Raw genomic sequence first — 16,792 nt, 5'->3', positions numbered from 1 at the left:
GTGCTCAGGGAAGGTGAAAAAGGGCAAAATTTGCAAAACTTTGTGGGAAAAAACTGGGCTGGAAAACTTCCTGCAAAAAGCTGGACTGAAAAAGTCTGTGGGGAAAAAAAAAAAAAAAAAAAAAAAAAAACTGGTCTGAAAAATCTTGTGGCAAAAACTGGGCTGGAAAATTTTTCAGGGAAACCTGAGCTGGAAAAATTCCTGGAAGAATCTGGGCTAAAAAAAAACTTCCTGGAAGAAACTCGTTTGAAAGAGTGGGGGAAAAAAAAAAAAACTGGCCTGAAAAACTTCCTGGAAGAACTGAGCTGAAAAACCTCCCAGAAAAAAAACTGAGCTGGAAAACTTCCTGGAAAAACTGGTCTGAAAAACCTCCCAGAAAAAAACTGAGCTGGAAAACTTCCTGGAAAAAAAAAAAAACAAAAACCTGATTTGATAAAACTTTGTGTTGAAAAAACCGGGGCCGAAAAACTTCGTGGAGAAACATGGCTTGAAAAACTTCATTTAAAAAAATTAAAAAAAACCATGGGCTGAAAAACTCTGTGGAAAACTTGGGGTGAAAGGGTATTTTTTGGCATTTCCCCAGCAGCATTCCCAACGTTTCCCATGGCAGGAATGTGGCAGCACAGACCGTAGAAGTAGATGGCGAAGATGCCTCCGTTGGCGGCGTCGCTGTGGAACTTCAGCAGGACCTGGTTGGAGGAGCTCTGGGCAGATTTCTTGGCTGAGTTGCCTGTGAACACCCCCAGCTGGGGGGCTGTTTGCTGGGGCCCATCCCTGGTGGCAGGAACACAAGGAAAATTGATTTTTCCCAAGGATTTAAAGTTAGGAACCCGACCTCCTCCTGTTCTCCATGCCCAGGGACTCCTCCTTTCCTTTATCCTCCCTTTCCCACATCCACATTTCTGACCCCCTGCTCCAGTTGATCCCCTACAACCTCTCCTGGCTCCCAGCTGACAATCAGAAATGCAAATTTCACTTTTAACCTCAGAAACGGAGGAATTTAGGACCTGTCCCCCAAAGGAATTTCACTCCCTGTTTGCCCAGCAGACACGGGGATATTCTGGAGGTCAGACTTTGAGTGCTACAAGCTCAAAATTTGGCCACCAACTCTTTAATCAGAGCTCCCCTGGCTGCCTGAAGTTGATAAACTCCATTATTACGCATAAATAATATTTTGATTTATTCATATCAAAAGAAAGCTCAAAAAAAAAATATTTTTTTTTTAAATTTCTCTTCTCCAAAACACCGGGAAGCTCCCAGCCCGCAAAGGGGATCCCACTCCCAGCTGCTGCTGTTTCAAAGCCAGGAGGATTTCCCAAAATGAGTCCTTGGAGAGGCTCCTGACCCTCTGCACCCACCAGACGGTGATGAAGTCGTTGTAGGGCTCTGTCTGCAGCAGGGTGAAGTTCAGGTGGATCCCGTATCCCACGGGCACTGTCAGGAGCCAGGTGCAATCCTGGGAATTTGGGTACTGGCTGGGGAAGCCAGGAGAGTAAACGGTCCCATTCTGGGCAGTGACATTGCCCCCACAAGGCACTGCAGGGGAGCAGAGAGAAACACAAACCCAGTGAGCAAAAGATCCCCTTAAACATCCTTGTATCCCATTTTTATTCCTTTTTTTTTTTTTTTTTTTTTTTTTTAATACAAAGGCAACAATTCTGGCTACAGGAAGATGCAGATCTTGGCCTAACTTGCCACAAATCATTCTGGCTACAGGAAGATCCAGGTCTTGGCCTAACTTGCCACAAATAATTCTGGCTACAGGAAGATCCAGATCTTGGCCTAACTTGCCACAAATCATTCTGGCTACAGGAAGATCCAGGTCTTGGCCTAACTTGCCACAAATCATTCTGGCTACAGGAAGATCCAGATCTTGGCTTAACTTGCCACAAATAATTCTGGCTACAGGAAGATCCAGATCTTGGCCTAACTTGCCACAAATCATTCTGGCTACAGGAAGATCCAGATCTTGGCCTAACTTGCCACAAATCATTCTGGCTACAGGAAGATCCAGGTCTTGGCCTAACTTGCCACAAATAATTCTGGCTACAGGAAGATCCAGATCTTGGCCTAACTTGCCACAAATAATTCCTCTCTGCCACAAGCACTGAAAGAGCAGCGGAGGATTCAGCTCTTTGTGTTCTCTGGGGTTCAAGGACTTGCAAAAGGGCAAATATCACCCCCCTGTCCCTCCTTCCACAGCTCCTGCAGAGCCAGTGCTGGGATAAAGGTCGGGGCTCCTGGGAAATGGGCTGGGAAATCTTCAATAAGCAGGTCTGAACTTCTTAAAAGGTTCATCTGAAACCCCTCTGGAAGTAAACCCCACAGAATTCCAGCCAGCAGCCCGAAGGGTGAAAGGCTGAAACAGCCACGAGGGGGTTGGAAAAGAGAATTTGGGTGAGTTTGGATGCTTGGAATGTAAATCTTCAGCCTGCAGAGTCCTCTGAGCACAGTTTTCAGAAAAAAACAACAACAACAAAAAAAAAAAAAACCACCTTGGAAGAGTCCTGAGGGTCTCCCACCTGGATCATTTTGGAGATGCCCATGAAGGAGACACACAGGACACACACAGAGTCCTCAGAGCTGCCAGGCTCTTTTACCAGCGACTGTTTTTATCTATCAGAGCTAGATCAATGGAAGCCGGATGTTGTTGAGGGAATAAAGCAGCGAGGAATTATCACTCCAAGGCCCCTGGACCGTGTCACACAGAAAGAACAGCTCCAGCAGGGAGCTGAGACACACAGATTCTCCTCACCCACATCCCAAGGCTCAAACCCCCCCATCAGAAGCTGCCCTTTGGCTCCGAAACGCCCCAAACGTTCACCAAAATACCTCCTGGGGACCGCATTTCACTCCAAGAGCACATCCCCAGCCACGCCTTCGCTCCCAGGGCAAACCCAGCCCCGGGGCAAGGGGCTGAAGTGTCACCAGATGACACAAGGAAAAACGATGTACCACAGCCTTGGTCACGATGAAGAGACTAATTTATTTTCTCTGACTCCAATTTTTTATAGTCCTCAAAAGGTGCCAGTGGATTGGAGGGTGAACGTGCCACCTCTCCAAGGACACTGGACAAACTACCTGTGCATCAAATTTCTCCGCCTCTATGGAAAAATGTAAAACAACGGGTTGTTTACAGAAAGTTGTGTGGGAAAGTTCTCTACGAGAATGTAAACTCAGAAGGGCTTTGGAAAACTCTTGAAAATCAGGGCGACACTGAAGCGCCGTGGCCAGGTGAGGCCAGGCCATACCTTCACACCTGGGCAGGGGGTGGTCCCAGTTCCTGTTGGTGCCGTGCTGGCACGTGAGCACGGGGTGGCCGATCAGCTGGTAGCCAGGCAGGCACTCGAAGGAGATGGACTGGCCAACGTTGTAGCCAGCTCCTCTCACCACTCCGTTGGCAAAAGGCTCCGGGTCGGGGCACTCCTGCAGCTCGTAGGCTGGGGAAACACAAGGTGGAATGGTTTTGTGTTTCATTTCCCAGGGAAAAGGGAGAGGGCAAGGAGAAACGGTCTCAAGCTGTGCCAGGGGAGGGGCAGGATGGATTTCAGGAGGAATTTCTCCATGGAAAGGGTTGGAAGGGGGTGCTCAGGGCAGTTTGGAGTCCCTGGAGTTGCCCAAGGAAGGGCTGGAGGTGGCTGTTGTAAATTCAGGTGAACCCATTGGGAAGAAATGCTGATGTGTGACTGCAGCTCAGAAATTGAATGGTTTCTTTATGATAACTATGCTATCATACATTAATATACTATTTAATGGAGATACTAAAACTACAAACCTGCTGTTCTAACTACCAAATCTAACTACTCACAACTTGTGACCCTCTCTAGAGATTGGATTGGATTGGATTGGATTGGATTGGGTTGGATTGGGTTGGATTGGGTTGGGTTGGATTGGATTGGATTGGATTGGATTGGGTTGGGTTGGATTGGATTGGATTGGATTGGATTGGGTTGGATTGGCCACCAGCCCCAAACAATCCTCACCAAAATCCAACCAAGCAATCACCCCAGGTAAACAATTCTCCAAACACATTCCACATGTGAAAAATAAGGAGCAGAAATAGAAATTGTTTTCTCTTTCTTTCTCTCTGTGTTCCTCTATGAAAAATCCTGAGAGAGAGAAGAATGTCCCTGCCACAGGTGGCACTCAGTGACAAGGTGGGGATTGGCCACAGCTTGGACTGGATGGGCTTTTCCACCCTCAGTAATCCTGGGATTCTGTGCTCTCCCACGCTCCACTTTGGGTATAAGATCAGGCCTTGGAACTGCCCAGGGAGGTTTGGGGTCCCCATTCCTGGAAGTGTCCAAGGAAAGGCTGGATGTGGCACTCAGTGACAAGGGGGGCTGGCCACAGGTGCTGGTTTTTCCAGCTTTTACAGAGACAGGGCAGCTGAGAGGCATTTTAAAAGATTTTATTCCATTAGCAGTCTCGATGAATAGTGAGACACAAGAGATGCATCTTTCATAGCTCTAATCCTCTAAAATATCTGCTCTTTTTATAAGACCATATTTTAAAACTCATTAAAGCTTGTTTCTAGCTCAATCTCTCTCTCAGCAATGTCATCTCTATTCCACAGCTAAGGCAGCACACCTTCTCTCAGTGTTTGCATACAGATGTACAAATCTGTGTAAGCTTTCTATCAAGTTTTGAGAATTCTTTATAAACCCATTTCTCACACACAGGTCGGGCTCTGGGACCTTGGAGGGCTTTTCCAGCCTCGGTGATCCTGGGATTCTGTTCACCCACATGTGCTTGGCTCCTTCCTCCTCACACAGCAACTTAATTGAAGGAAATAATCCTTGATGGACCTGCCTGGAGGCTGAGGGGAGCCCTGAGCTCCATCCCCATCCCCATCCCACTGCCTCGGAATCCAGAGTCACCCCACACTCCACTTCCAACTGGGAAATCTTGTTTCCCAACCCAAAGTGGCCAGCCCTGATGAGGGATGGGAGTCAATCAGTGACCATGTTCCACCTGCATCCTCAATGAGGGGCCAGCCTGGCTGGAGCTCATTTCCGTGGCAATTTCCAGGAGAATTCCCAGAAAACCTCGCCCGTCCCCGGGTGCAGCAGCCCATGAATCACCCCAGGCACGAACAACAGGCAGGACCAAATTAATGCTTTCAATTTATCACGAGCAGAGGCTTTTCCTGCTGGTCCCTTGGCTGGAGGGACACATTCCCTCCTTCCCACTCCTTGGATCTCCCTCCCAGACCACTCAGCTCCCGGTTGCTTCCTGATTTTGTTCAGGGTGAAATCCATGAACTGCCCTTGGCATCCTTTGCCCCTTTGAATTCCAACATGCCCAGGGCAGGGGTTTTCCTGAAAACCAAAAGGTTTCCATGGATATTTGTGGAGGCAGAGCTGGGGGTCAAGCAGAGCCAAAAATTCATGTTCAAATGAGGAGAGCTGCCCAAAGACTCCAGCTGGGGAAAAAGCATTACCCCCAAAACTGAGGGCACCTCTTTATTTTAACCACTTCTTTCTCTCCTTTCACCCTTTGAATTCCCACATGCTCAGCACAGAGGGCAGGGAAGACCAAAAGGTTTCCAAGGATGAGAAGGCAGAGCTGAGGGTCAAAATTTCATGTTCAAAACAGGGGAGATGTCTGAGGACTCCAGCTGGGGAAAACACGCCTTCATCCCCCATCACCCCCGAAACTGAGGATTAAAACTTTATTTTAACAGCTCCTTTCTCTCCTTTCACCCCAGCTCTCCAAGCCAGCCCTGTTCTATTATTTGGCTGCTTCATTATTTACCCAACCCTGCGGCAGGCTGAGCTCAGGACGTGCCTGGACTTCAGCTGAGAGGGAAAAGCAGCTCCAACATTCCAAAGCAAACTCCGAGGGCTCTTCCCCTTGCCCACGAGCCAAGCTCCAAGTGAACCTGGCTGGAACGAATTCCAAGGCATTTCAGTGCCACAGGGCACTCTGGGAACATTTGTTCCTTGCCCTTGGAGCTGGGGTGGGGGGGACAGATCCCAGTTATCAGGATTAAGCACGGCCTTCCTGTAACCCCTTTCCACTCATTTGGATTAAACCCTCACGCAATTAACGCAACAACCGCGGAATGAACTCAAGCAGCAGCGCCCCCGAGGGCAGGATTGTCCCTCCTCACCCTGGTACTCCAGCTTGAAGCCGGGTTTGTTCTGGGAGTGGTCGCTGTGGAAGTAGACCGTGGTCTCGTGGGAGGTGGACAGGAGGGAGCCGGGCAGCTCGGCGCCACTGAAGCGCCCGATGACGCTGCTGGTGTCGTAGGGCCCGTTCCGGATCTCCACGAAGTCGTGGTTGGGCTCCGTGGAGAAGTTCAGGAACTGGATGTGGGCACCTGGAAGAGGGGGAAAGGAGGAGATTGGATCTAAAATTGCAGCTGAGATTTTGCACTGGCACCAGTTGCAACAGCAGCACCAACATCAGCACTAACCCCAGCACCAGCACCAATCCCAGCTCCAACCCCAACATCAGCATCAACCCCAACACCAGCAGCAATCCTGGCTCCAACCCCAGCATCAGCACCAATCCCAGCTCCAATCCCAATACCAACCCCAGCTCCAACCCCAAAATCAGCACCAACCCCAACACCAGCACCAACCCCGGCTCCGACCCCAAAATCAGCACCAACCCCAACACCAGCACCAACCCCGGCTCCAACCCCAAAATCAGCACCAACCCCAACACCAGCACCAACACCAGCTCCAACCCCAAAATCAGCACCAACCCTGGCTCCAATCCCAATACCAAACCCAGCTCCAGCTCCAGCACCAACATCAGCACTGACCCCAGCACCAACCCCAGCATCAGCACCAATCCCAGCTCCAACCCCAACATCAGCACCAACCCCAACACCAGCACCAACACCAGCTCCAACCCCAACATCAGCACCAACCCCGGCTCCAATCCCAATACCAAACCCAGCTCCAGCTCTAGCACCAATATCAGCACCAACCCCAAAATCAGCACCGACCCCAGCTCCAACCTCAAAATCAGCACCAACCCCAGCTCCAACCCCAAAAATCAGCTCCAACCCCAAAATCGGCACTAACCCCAGCTCCAACCCCAACACCAGCACCAACCCCAGCTCCAATAGCAGCACCAACCGCAACACCAGCACCAATCCTGGCTCCAATCCCAATACCAAACCCAGCTCCAGGTCCAGCACCAACATCAGCACTAACCCCAGCTCCAACCCCAGGTCTAACCCTGGTTCCAATCCCAGCTCTAACCCTGGTTCCAACCCCAGGTCTAACCCTGGTTCCAATCCCAGCTCTAACCCTGGTTCCAACCCCAGGTCTAACCCTGGTTCCAACCCCAGGTCTAACCCTGGTTCCAATCCCAGCTCTAACCCTGGTTCCAACCCCAGGTCTAACCCTGGTTCCAATCCCAGCTCTAACCCTGGTTCCAACCCCAGGTCTAACCCTGGTTCCAATCCCAGCTCTAACCCTGGTTCCAACCCCAGCTCTAACCCTGGTTCCAATCCCAATCCCAACCCCAGCTCCGATCTCCAGCCCAGCACTGCCCACCTGCAGAGCCCAGGACAGCCTGGGCATTCAGCAGGACTTTAACTGCCCTGGGGACACAGAGTGCCTTCAAACTGACACAGAGGAGCTTTGGAGTGGAGCTTAGGAAGCCATTCCTCCCTGGCAGGGTGGGGAGGTCCTGGCTCAGGTTGCCCAGAGCAGCTGTGGCCTCCCCTGGATCCCTGGGAGTGTCCCAGACCAGGTTTGGAGCACCCCCTTGGCAGGGGGTGGAATGAGATGATCTTGAAGTTCTTCCCAACCCAAACCAGTCAGGGATTCTCTGATTTTTCACCCCCTCTTCTGTGACAGCACCAACCCAAACGCAGCTCTCTCACCGAACCCCACTGGCAGCAGGATCCTCCACGTGCAGTCCAGGTTGCTGGGATAATTTCCTGGGAAGCCTGGGCTCAGGAGCACTCCTTCCATCTCTTCTGCTGTTCCTCCACACTGGGCTGGAAAACCAACAGGGTTCATGGCCAGGATCCAGTCACAGGATCCCTTCCAGGATCCCTCAGGGGTCTGTCTGGGTGAGGCCCATGGGAAATCAAGGATTTAAAGACTCAGCTGGGAAAAAGGAACCAGCACCAAGTTTCCAGGCATGGTCACATCAGGAATGGATGTGCCTTTCTCCTGCCCTTTGGAGATGAAGACTGAGCCCAGGGATCCAGAGAGGGAGGGCCAGATCTGAGCAGTGAGAGAGGGGATGGACACCTGCTCTGCCCACTGACAAGGCATCAAACCAGGCACCAGCACCTGCTTGAAACCTTGACCAGCTCGAAAAATGACTGGTGAAGAAGCTATGTTGCCCTAATTTTTAAAAGTGTTAAGTTTTCTTTTCTAGTTCTTTTGAAAGTTTTAAAGTTCTCATAAAACTTCTTTAACCTGCTAATTATATTTACATATTTAAGGGTCGGAGTTCCCACACAATTTCATGCGTAAATAAAATAGTTTACACATTTCTCAGTGGGTGGAGAGAAATAATTGATGGATCTTTAGATTGTGGAGAGGTGGTAATTCCATCCTCCAATCCACAGTCACCTTTAGAATTCTAGAAACACCAGATGTTTGAATAAAACGTAGTCTTTTTCTCTTTTAAACTTGTGTGTACTCATTTCACATCCAATAGCGACATGAGTGATCCTATTTTGACTCCAGCCTCTTTTTTCTCCTGCCCCAGCTGCCAATCTCTGGGCAGTCCGTCACTGATAAATCCAGCACGGAGTGTTTGCGGCCGACTGCCAGCCACGACAGCCCAAAAATATGTTAACAGAAGGCACCACGTGAAATTTAAACACTGACAGCACCTTCTCATGCTTATCTGGATGACCTCCACCTGGTCCCAGCAGCAGCACCCAGCTGAATCCAGCCCGGTGTTCTCCTAACACGCTGTGACAGCCAGGCAAAGCTCTTTGGCCAATATCTCATTACCCCGGACTTGCTCCTAACGAGGTTTCTCCCAGAAGATTTCTCTTTCTTTTTCCTCCTGATGGCTCTTTAATAGAAGTGCTTCTGAATTATTTAGAGGCCCAGAAGCTGGAGGAAGTAGACCAGGAGAAAATCAGCACGGCTGCAAAGTGTGCTTGGAGCAGGAGCTCTGGTGGACACGGAGCCCCAGGACTGTCACACCCACAAAGGTGACAGTCACTCCTGGCTCCAGATCTGTGTTTCTGCCTCCCTGCAGCTGCCTGACCTTTGCCAGGGAGCTGAAAAGCCAGGCACAGCCCAAGCAGCCAAAATCCTGCTGGGTTGGGAGGCTGGTGCTGATTCAAAGAACCAAACTTGTTGCTCGCCAGCTTTTGGATCCTCCTCCATGCTGGGATCTCCCAGCTGAGCCCAAGGACTTCTGCTTCCATTCAGAGCAGCTCCCGAGGGAACGGGTCCTTTAGCTCAGTCATTCTCCTGGAAACATCTCTCTATTTATTCCTGGCCTGCAGATCATCAGATAAAAGAACTGTTGGCTCTTATAATTACTTTAAAGCCAAATGATGTAAGCTGGAACAGCAGGAGCCCAAAATAACTGTTAACTAAAGCTATTAAATGCATAAATGTCTCTCTCAGAGCTGCGAAATGTGCAATATGAATATTAAACATCTCCATTTGCTAAAAGCAAATGACTGAAAATAATTTTAAAAACCTCCTGCAAGTTCCCTTCACCTCCAGGGCCTCTTCTAGAGGGAAAGTGGAATGTCCAGTCCTTTCCAGGCCTGAACATCTGAACAGATCTGAGGGCAAACAGGCACCTGGACAAGTGACCTGTGGTCACCTGCTGGGCAGCAGAGTGGGCACAGCACGTTGGGATCCTGGGAGAGACCAGGCCCCAGTGAAAGCAGCAGCGTTGGTGGTATCAGCTGCATTCCACAAAAATAAAGATAGAAAAAAAAACCCCAAGCCATAAAACCAACCTGCTTCCAGCACGAGGAAATTTTAGGCTTTTCCCTCGTGAATGGTTTTGTGTTGAAGGGGGGGACAATTCTGCGTTTCACATTTTGTGCCACAGCCACATCTCTAACATCCAAAACAAAGCACTCCAGGCAGCCCACGGGGACTTCTCGGGCACAATTTCCCTGGCAACCAATGCTTTCCCACACTCTCTCACACGTGCAGAACCAACCTGAATTTCTCTAAATCAGCTCTTTATCCTTGGTTTTTTTTTTTTTTTTTAATTTGGTTTTTTTTTTTTCTAGGTTTTTTTTTTTTAGGTTTTTTTTTTTTTTTTTGGTGGGTTTTTTTTTTTTGGTTTTTTTTTGGGGGAAATGTTATAAATATCAGCCAGGTAGAAAGAAGTTGATTTCCTACCGATGCAGAGGGGTGGAGGGTAATTCCAGCGGCGCACCGTGCCCGGCATGCAGGAGATGTGGGAGTGGCCCTGCAGGGATGGAAAAACAACACAGGGGTTTGGGGGGTGGATGGAAAACAAGGGGGAGAGCCTCTCCCTGTCCTGGCAGGGAAAATAAAATCCTTGCAAGATGGATCTGATCCAGAGGGAGATGCCTGTCACGTCTGGGGTGCCAGAAAAAGTGATGCCTTAAAGAATCTAGAAATAAAACAACTGGCTTTGGAGATAATCTTTCACACTTGGATATTATCTTTGGAGCTAATATTAGTGTAGGAGGTAATCTAAAGGCTGGTCTTTATCGGAGGAGTCCAAGGGGAGATGTGGAAAAATGTCCATAGAATGCCCACCCCTGCAAGGGAGGTGAATACAAATTTACAGTTCCACAAATTTAGCAAATTAGCATAATTGACAAAAAAATCACCAATTACAGACATAAATAGTGAGGTAATTCAACCATCTCTGAATCCTCCCCCTCAGACAGGGACTAAACTTTGTTGATGAAAATGTGTCTCCAAGAGCTGCTTTCAACCTTGGAAGAACCAAGACAGGAAAGGAACCTCAGACCCCCAGCTTGGAGCTCTGGAATGTGTTTTGTCCTTCTGCCTTGGGAAAAGGCAGGGAAAAGTGCTGGGACTGGCCACAAATACAACAACAGAGGTACAAATAGATGTGCAAAGAATATCGAGAGCTGGAATCCTTCTGGTGATGCCTGAAGAGGCTCCCTGGAACAGAGGCTGGACAGAGCTAAAGGAATAAAACAGGGATTTATTAAAAGGCCTTTACTTGGGCAGTGCAAGAGCCCGGCCTTGGCTACACCCTGAGTCAGGAGTTTTACACTTTTTAGAAGTTTTGTTCCATTTCCATGCTGGGCTCATTGCCCAGTTCCAGCTCCAGGCGGAGCAGCCCCATCCTCCCAGGCTGCTCTCCTCCATCCCCTGCTGTTCGCACTTTTGGGGCTGAAGCTGCAGCGCTGTGCTGGGCTCTGGGGCTGCAGAAGGATTGCTCTGTGTGCCTGGGCTGTGAGCAGAGCTGCTGGCACTCTGGGTGGAGTTCGGGGTCACAAACCCAGGCCGTGCAGAGCCTGGCAAAGGGGAGAGCAGAAGCTGAAGGCGTGGTTGGTACCTGCAGGGCGTAGCCGGGCTCGCACTGGAAGGACACCACGTCGTTCACCAGGTAGCGCTCGCCGATCTTCAGCCCATTCCCAGGAACCGCCGGCTCCGGGCAGCTGGAGAGGCCCACGGCTGTGGGGAAAAGGGAGATGTGGGAGCTCAGGGAGTGGGGATGGGGCTGTGCTGAGGGCTGGAGGGATGGGAACACGCTTCTTGTTTTACCCCGCTCCCGTTTACCAACCACCACCGCGGACTCTGGGTGGGGAAATTCTGTTTCCTTTGGATTCTCCACGGACAGCCCAATTCCATCCCCACATTTACAGCTCGGAATATCCAGCTGCAAACCCAATTAACAACCTGTGACATCTCGTGTGGGGTGATGGGCTCTCCCTCCCTTTCCCCTTTTCCCTTTCCTTTTCCCCACTTTCCTTTCCCCTTTTTCCTTTCCTTTCCTTTCCTTTCCTTTCCTTTCCTTTCCTTCCTTTCCTTTCCTTTCCTTTCCTTTCCTTTCCTTTCCTTTCCTTTCCTTTCCTTTCCTTTCCTATCCTTTCCTTTCCTTTCCTTTCCTTTCCTTTCCTTTCCTTTCCTTTCCTTTCCTTTCCTTTCCTTTCCTTTCCTTTCCTTTCCTTTCCTTTCCTTTCCTTTCCTTTCCTTTCCTTTCCTTTCCTTTCCTTTCCTTTCCTTTCCTTTCCTTTCCTTTCCTTTCCTTTCCTTCCCTTCCCTTCCCTTCCCTTCCCTTTCCCATCTCCCCTCTCCTTCCCTCGTCTCCCTCTCCCCTCTCCCAGCCCAGGGAGATGAAAGGAATCCTGCAGGCTCCTCACACCCGCTCCCAGCACCTCCCTCCCTCCCCGTGCTGGCAGCTGCCGCTCCTCGATAACCTCCTGCATCCCTGCAAGGGCTCCCGCTCTGCTCCAGCCCCACAGAGCCCCAGGCAGGGGGAAAAATAAAAGAGGAAAGGAGCGAGGAGGGGCTGAGTCTCCTCCTAAAGCCCAGTCACGCTTCCCTCCCCGCTCTGCTTGACCTTCAGAGAGGCAGGAGGGAAAATGGCTTTAAATAACTTCTCCTTCACATCAGTGGCTTTCACTCAGTCCCAAATTGTTCCCGGCTTTGGAGCATGCAGAGGTAAGAGCTCAGCCCGAGTAACACAGTGAGGCAGAAACCTGAGTTTTCCTCCCCTGTTTTAGCTCATCTCTCCCAACTTCCTCCCAGAAGGAACACAGAAAAAACCCAGGGCTCAGGGCTGGGAGATTCCAATTGTACAAACGGAGCAGAAATCACATTATTTCCAGCTGCCCTGAAAATCAACACCTATTAATTTCCTCAGCCAAGGGAACAGACAGGGCTGATAATCCCCGGGCTCATGAAAAAACCTGGCCATGATTTCTGCACGAGGGTGCTCAAAGGATTTATTGATCGGAATAGAGGTGGAGAAGAAACAGAGTCACAGCAAGAGGATTCCTGCAGCTCCCAGAGCACAGGCTGGGCACATTTTTTCTCTCCCAGTCCTGTGGTGCCTGTAATCCTTCTGGATTCAATAATGGACAAGGTTTCAGTGAGTAAAGGCAGCAAATCCTGGAAGGTTTAGTGCTGGCTGGCTCGAAAGCACAGTCCCAGCTGTGCCAGTGCAGAGAATCTCACACTGGTTTGGGTGGGAAGGGTCCTCAGTCACCCAATTCCCACCTCCCACCATCCCAGGCTGCTCCAAGCTGGCTTTGGACCCTTCAGGGATGTGGCTCCTCGGCCAGCATTCCTGTGGCCACTTCACAGAATGAACTGCACCATCCAAAAATCCATTTGCAGCTTTGGCAAGAGCCCAACGGCAGCGGAAGGTGGCTGGGCTCCCGAGAGCAGGGCCGGGCTCAGAAGCAGCCAGCAGCCCCAGGGCCAGCAGGAAGCAGCCCTGCAGTGCCCCTGGGAGGGCAGGCTGTGAGCAGAGGCTGCCCAGGGGGTTCGTGCAGCCCCCTGCCCGCAGCTTTTCCAAGCTGAGGCTCCATCAAAATGCGCAAATCCAGTTTTATCTCTGTTCTGACCCTGCTTTCCCCAGCAGGAGTGACCTCTGAGGACCCTTCCAGCTAGGATTTTTGGGATGAGGATGTGTCCAGGCCTGCCTGCTGTTTCCAGCAGGGAATGCCAAGAGCTGAAGTCTCAGCCAGCCCCTGGCAAGCAGCACTTCCCAAACCCAGATCCCAGTCCTGCACCCATGGATTTTCATCCCTTTGTGCCACCACACAGACACAAAAAGGTGCCACCAAGAGCACAATGAGGGTCATCCCACCCCTCTGCTCCATCTTTTCTCCATTTATCACTCCCTCCCTGGGAGCAGGGAGCCACAGCAGCTCCTTCTCCCACTTCTCCAGCCCCGCTGGCACCTCCCCATCTCCCAGGAGCTGCGGGATCAAGGCTGGAACTGCTCTTACTTTTGTATTCCAGGTGAAAGCCGGCAGCGGAGACGCTGATGTCGGAATAGAAATGCAGATAGAGCTGGTTTGAAGTGCTGTTGAGCAGCGCAGGCACCGTGGTTCCTGGCAAAACAAGAGGTGCACAAAGGCAGTGGAGAGGATCTCTCTCCTCCTCCGCCTCGTCCTCGGAGATTTGCGGCAGGAGAGGCTGACAACACAAAGTCCTTTCAACTTAACGAGCTCCTCTTGGTTTTGATCAGGTTCTTTCTAATGAGGCCAATTGAGAAATACCCAGGGCCTTTCCAGTGGCTGCTCCTGGATTTCAGCCTGTGGAGCTTGGGCCACTGACAAGACAAAAAGCACCAAGGGGTGGGAAACAGTGGGTGGAGCACAGGTGCGGGAAAATTCGGGATTTCTTCATTCCCTGGAGGCTGCAGCAGCAGCAGGACAAGGAATTCGGGATTCCTTCATTCCCTGGAGGCTGCTGCAGCAGCAGGACAAGGAATTTGGGATTCCTTCGTTCCCTGGAGGCTGCTGCAGCAGCAGGACAAGGAATTCGGGATCCCTTCATTCCCTGGAAGCTGCTGCAGCAGCAGGACAAGGAATTTGGGATTCCTTCATTCCCTGGAAGCTGCTGTAGCAGCAGGACAAGGCAGTTCCATCCCAGACCCTTCTCCTGCCAAGCTCAGGGCACTTCGGGCACATTTGAAAAATAAACGAGGTTTTGGGCCATTGTTCTGCCAGCGGTGCTGCATTTGAAAGCCTCTCAAAGCTCCCGGACCTTGGCTCCTCCCTGCTCTGCTAAAAGCCACAGTTCCTCAGGTCCAAGGAAAAATACAGTTTGTTTTGTAGCCCTTCTCCCAAATCTGAGGCACATTGGGCTGGTCAGGTCACCCTGCCAGGTGTGGTGGCCTCACATCCCAGCAGAGCTGAGGGAATTCCCATTTCCAGGAATAAAACCCCTCTGGTTTTGTGTTTAAGGCTCCCTCTCATCCCTTCCCACAGGCTGATGGAGTTGAAATTCTCAATCCAACAGAGCACATGATTCCCTTTAAATCTATTCCTAGCTTTTGATGCAGTTAAGTTTAATTTTGTGAGGTGAATAAAACGAGGCAGGAACTGGTGGGCTCGAGTGCCACGTACCAGAGAAGCTCCCCAGCATGGTGGCTGTGTTGTCTCCTCCATCAAACACTTCCAGGGAATCCCAGTTCTGCTCCGTGACAAAACTGATCACCTGGATCTGCAGAGAGAAGCAAAACAAAGGAAAAAAAAAATGAACAGCACGATTCCTGAAATAATGGGAATAAATCAAATTAATGGCAATTAAAGGGTCAGTGATTGAGTTTACACACTCTGGGGGTTCAGCATGGGCAAAATTTGGACACTTCTGCCTTTGACCATTCCCACTGAGATTTTCCAGCTATTTTCCCCCCAAATTCCCAAACAGAAATGCTGTTTTCTGCTGCTGCTCCAGAGCTCCTGGAACTGCCCAGCTCATTTACAGCTGCTGAGAATCCCAGCCTTTTTTCCCCCCCCTCTTTGGAGAAATCCCTGAAGACTCTGAGCCTTTACAAATGAGAGCAACCAGCAGCAACCCGGAGATAAAATAAACCCCAAAACCGCCTCACATTAAACAACAGGATTTTAAAAATCCAATCAAGCTCCTGCCTTGTTCCCCAGCTTTTTAGTGGAATCAGTCGAGCTGCATTTTCAGATTTCACCTTTCCCTGCCATGCCCCACAAGGTTTGGAGGCCTTAGGAAGTCGCTTGACTCCATTAGTTGGAGCATCAACACAAATCCTCGGATGAGAAACATCCGGAGAGCTGAGAAATCTGCATTTATACAGAAAAGCAGAGCTGAGAAATCTGCATTTATACCCAAAAGCAGCTCTGCTTGAGTGAGGCTTCCCATGGAATTGCACAGCTTTGTTTGCCAGGATCACCATTAACAGGGATTTTGCCTAAATCCTAAATGCTGGCAGTTCAAAGCCTTCAGTGTCCCATTAAAAACCCAAGTTTGGTGAATGGGGTGAGGGCGAGGCAGAAAATCTGAGCAGAAGCCACCGGTTTTGGGGAAAATCCAGATTTAATCTGTAAAGTCTGGGTGAGATTTTCCAACATTGGGTATCTCAAATGAAATTGACAGGCAAAAAAAACCCAAAAAAAACCAAAAAACCAAAAAAAAAAACCCCAAACCAAACAAAAAAAACCCAACAAAAACAATCAAACAAACAAACACAAAAAACCAAAACGAAACCCCAAAACAAACAAACAACAAAACAAAAAAATCCCCCCAAAAGCCAAACAAACAAAAAAAAACCCACCAAAAAACCTCCCAAATTCAAAAGGAATCTTAAAGATAAATCAGGAGAATAAATGAGTTATACAGCTTGGCTCCACACAAGGAGAGTGCTGGAAAATTGGGAAAAATGAGCAGTGAGGAGACTTCACTGCCCTCAAACTTTGACTACTCATGTGTGAACCCTCTCCCTTTCTCCCCAAATCTTATTCCCTGATTTCCTCATCCACCCCAATTCTCCACTTACCTCTGCCTTGCCGAACATCAAATCAAAACCCTCCGTTTGGAAATAAAAATAATAAGTAAATTAAATAAAAAAAAAAAAAATCAATCCCCCCCACTTCAGCCATTTAAACCCATTTCATCCTTGATTTACTCCGGGTAATAAAACCGGCTTTAAAGTTCCTCCCAAGTATTTTTTTTAGCAGAAAGTGAGCGGAGTTCACCCAGCAGGAATCGCAGTGACCCCCCACGGAGCCATCACTGCTCCCACTGACCCTTTTTTCCCTTTTTTTCCTGCCTCATTACACCCCTATTGTGATTTACATTATTGGAAGTGGAGTGAGAATGAGCGTTTTGTTTGCTCTTACACCGCCTAAATTATTTATTCTCCTCTCTCTCCCCCCTCCTCCAGC

General features: G+C 49.7%; 1 protein-coding gene across 1 annotated transcript in view; it reads right to left on the bottom strand.

Annotated features, from left to right (window-relative positions):
- The window catches only part of CSMD2 (CUB and Sushi multiple domains 2), a 273,933-nt gene that overhangs the window by 40,423 nt on the left and 216,718 nt on the right, over nucleotides 1-16,792 (bottom strand). Inside the window, exons 36-44 of the mRNA XM_053964332.1 lie at nucleotides 15,002-15,098; nucleotides 13,877-13,981; nucleotides 11,473-11,591; nucleotides 10,311-10,380; nucleotides 7,850-7,966; nucleotides 6,116-6,325; nucleotides 3,252-3,440; nucleotides 1,359-1,536; nucleotides 629-774 (exon numbers count right to left, since the gene is read on the bottom strand). Coding sequence (XP_053820307.1) covers nucleotides 629-774; nucleotides 1,359-1,536; nucleotides 3,252-3,440; nucleotides 6,116-6,325; nucleotides 7,850-7,966; nucleotides 10,311-10,380; nucleotides 11,473-11,591; nucleotides 13,877-13,981; nucleotides 15,002-15,098 — 1,231 coding nt within the window. The remainder of the gene's footprint in view (nucleotides 1-628; nucleotides 775-1,358; nucleotides 1,537-3,251; nucleotides 3,441-6,115; nucleotides 6,326-7,849; nucleotides 7,967-10,310; nucleotides 10,381-11,472; nucleotides 11,592-13,876; nucleotides 13,982-15,001; nucleotides 15,099-16,792) is intronic.

This window comes from Vidua chalybeata, chromosome 25, assembly GCF_026979565.1.
Source record: "Vidua chalybeata isolate OUT-0048 chromosome 25, bVidCha1 merged haplotype, whole genome shotgun sequence".
Taxonomy (NCBI): Eukaryota; Metazoa; Chordata; class Aves; order Passeriformes; family Viduidae; genus Vidua; species Vidua chalybeata.
This window is presented reverse-complemented; position numbering and strand designations above follow the sequence as displayed.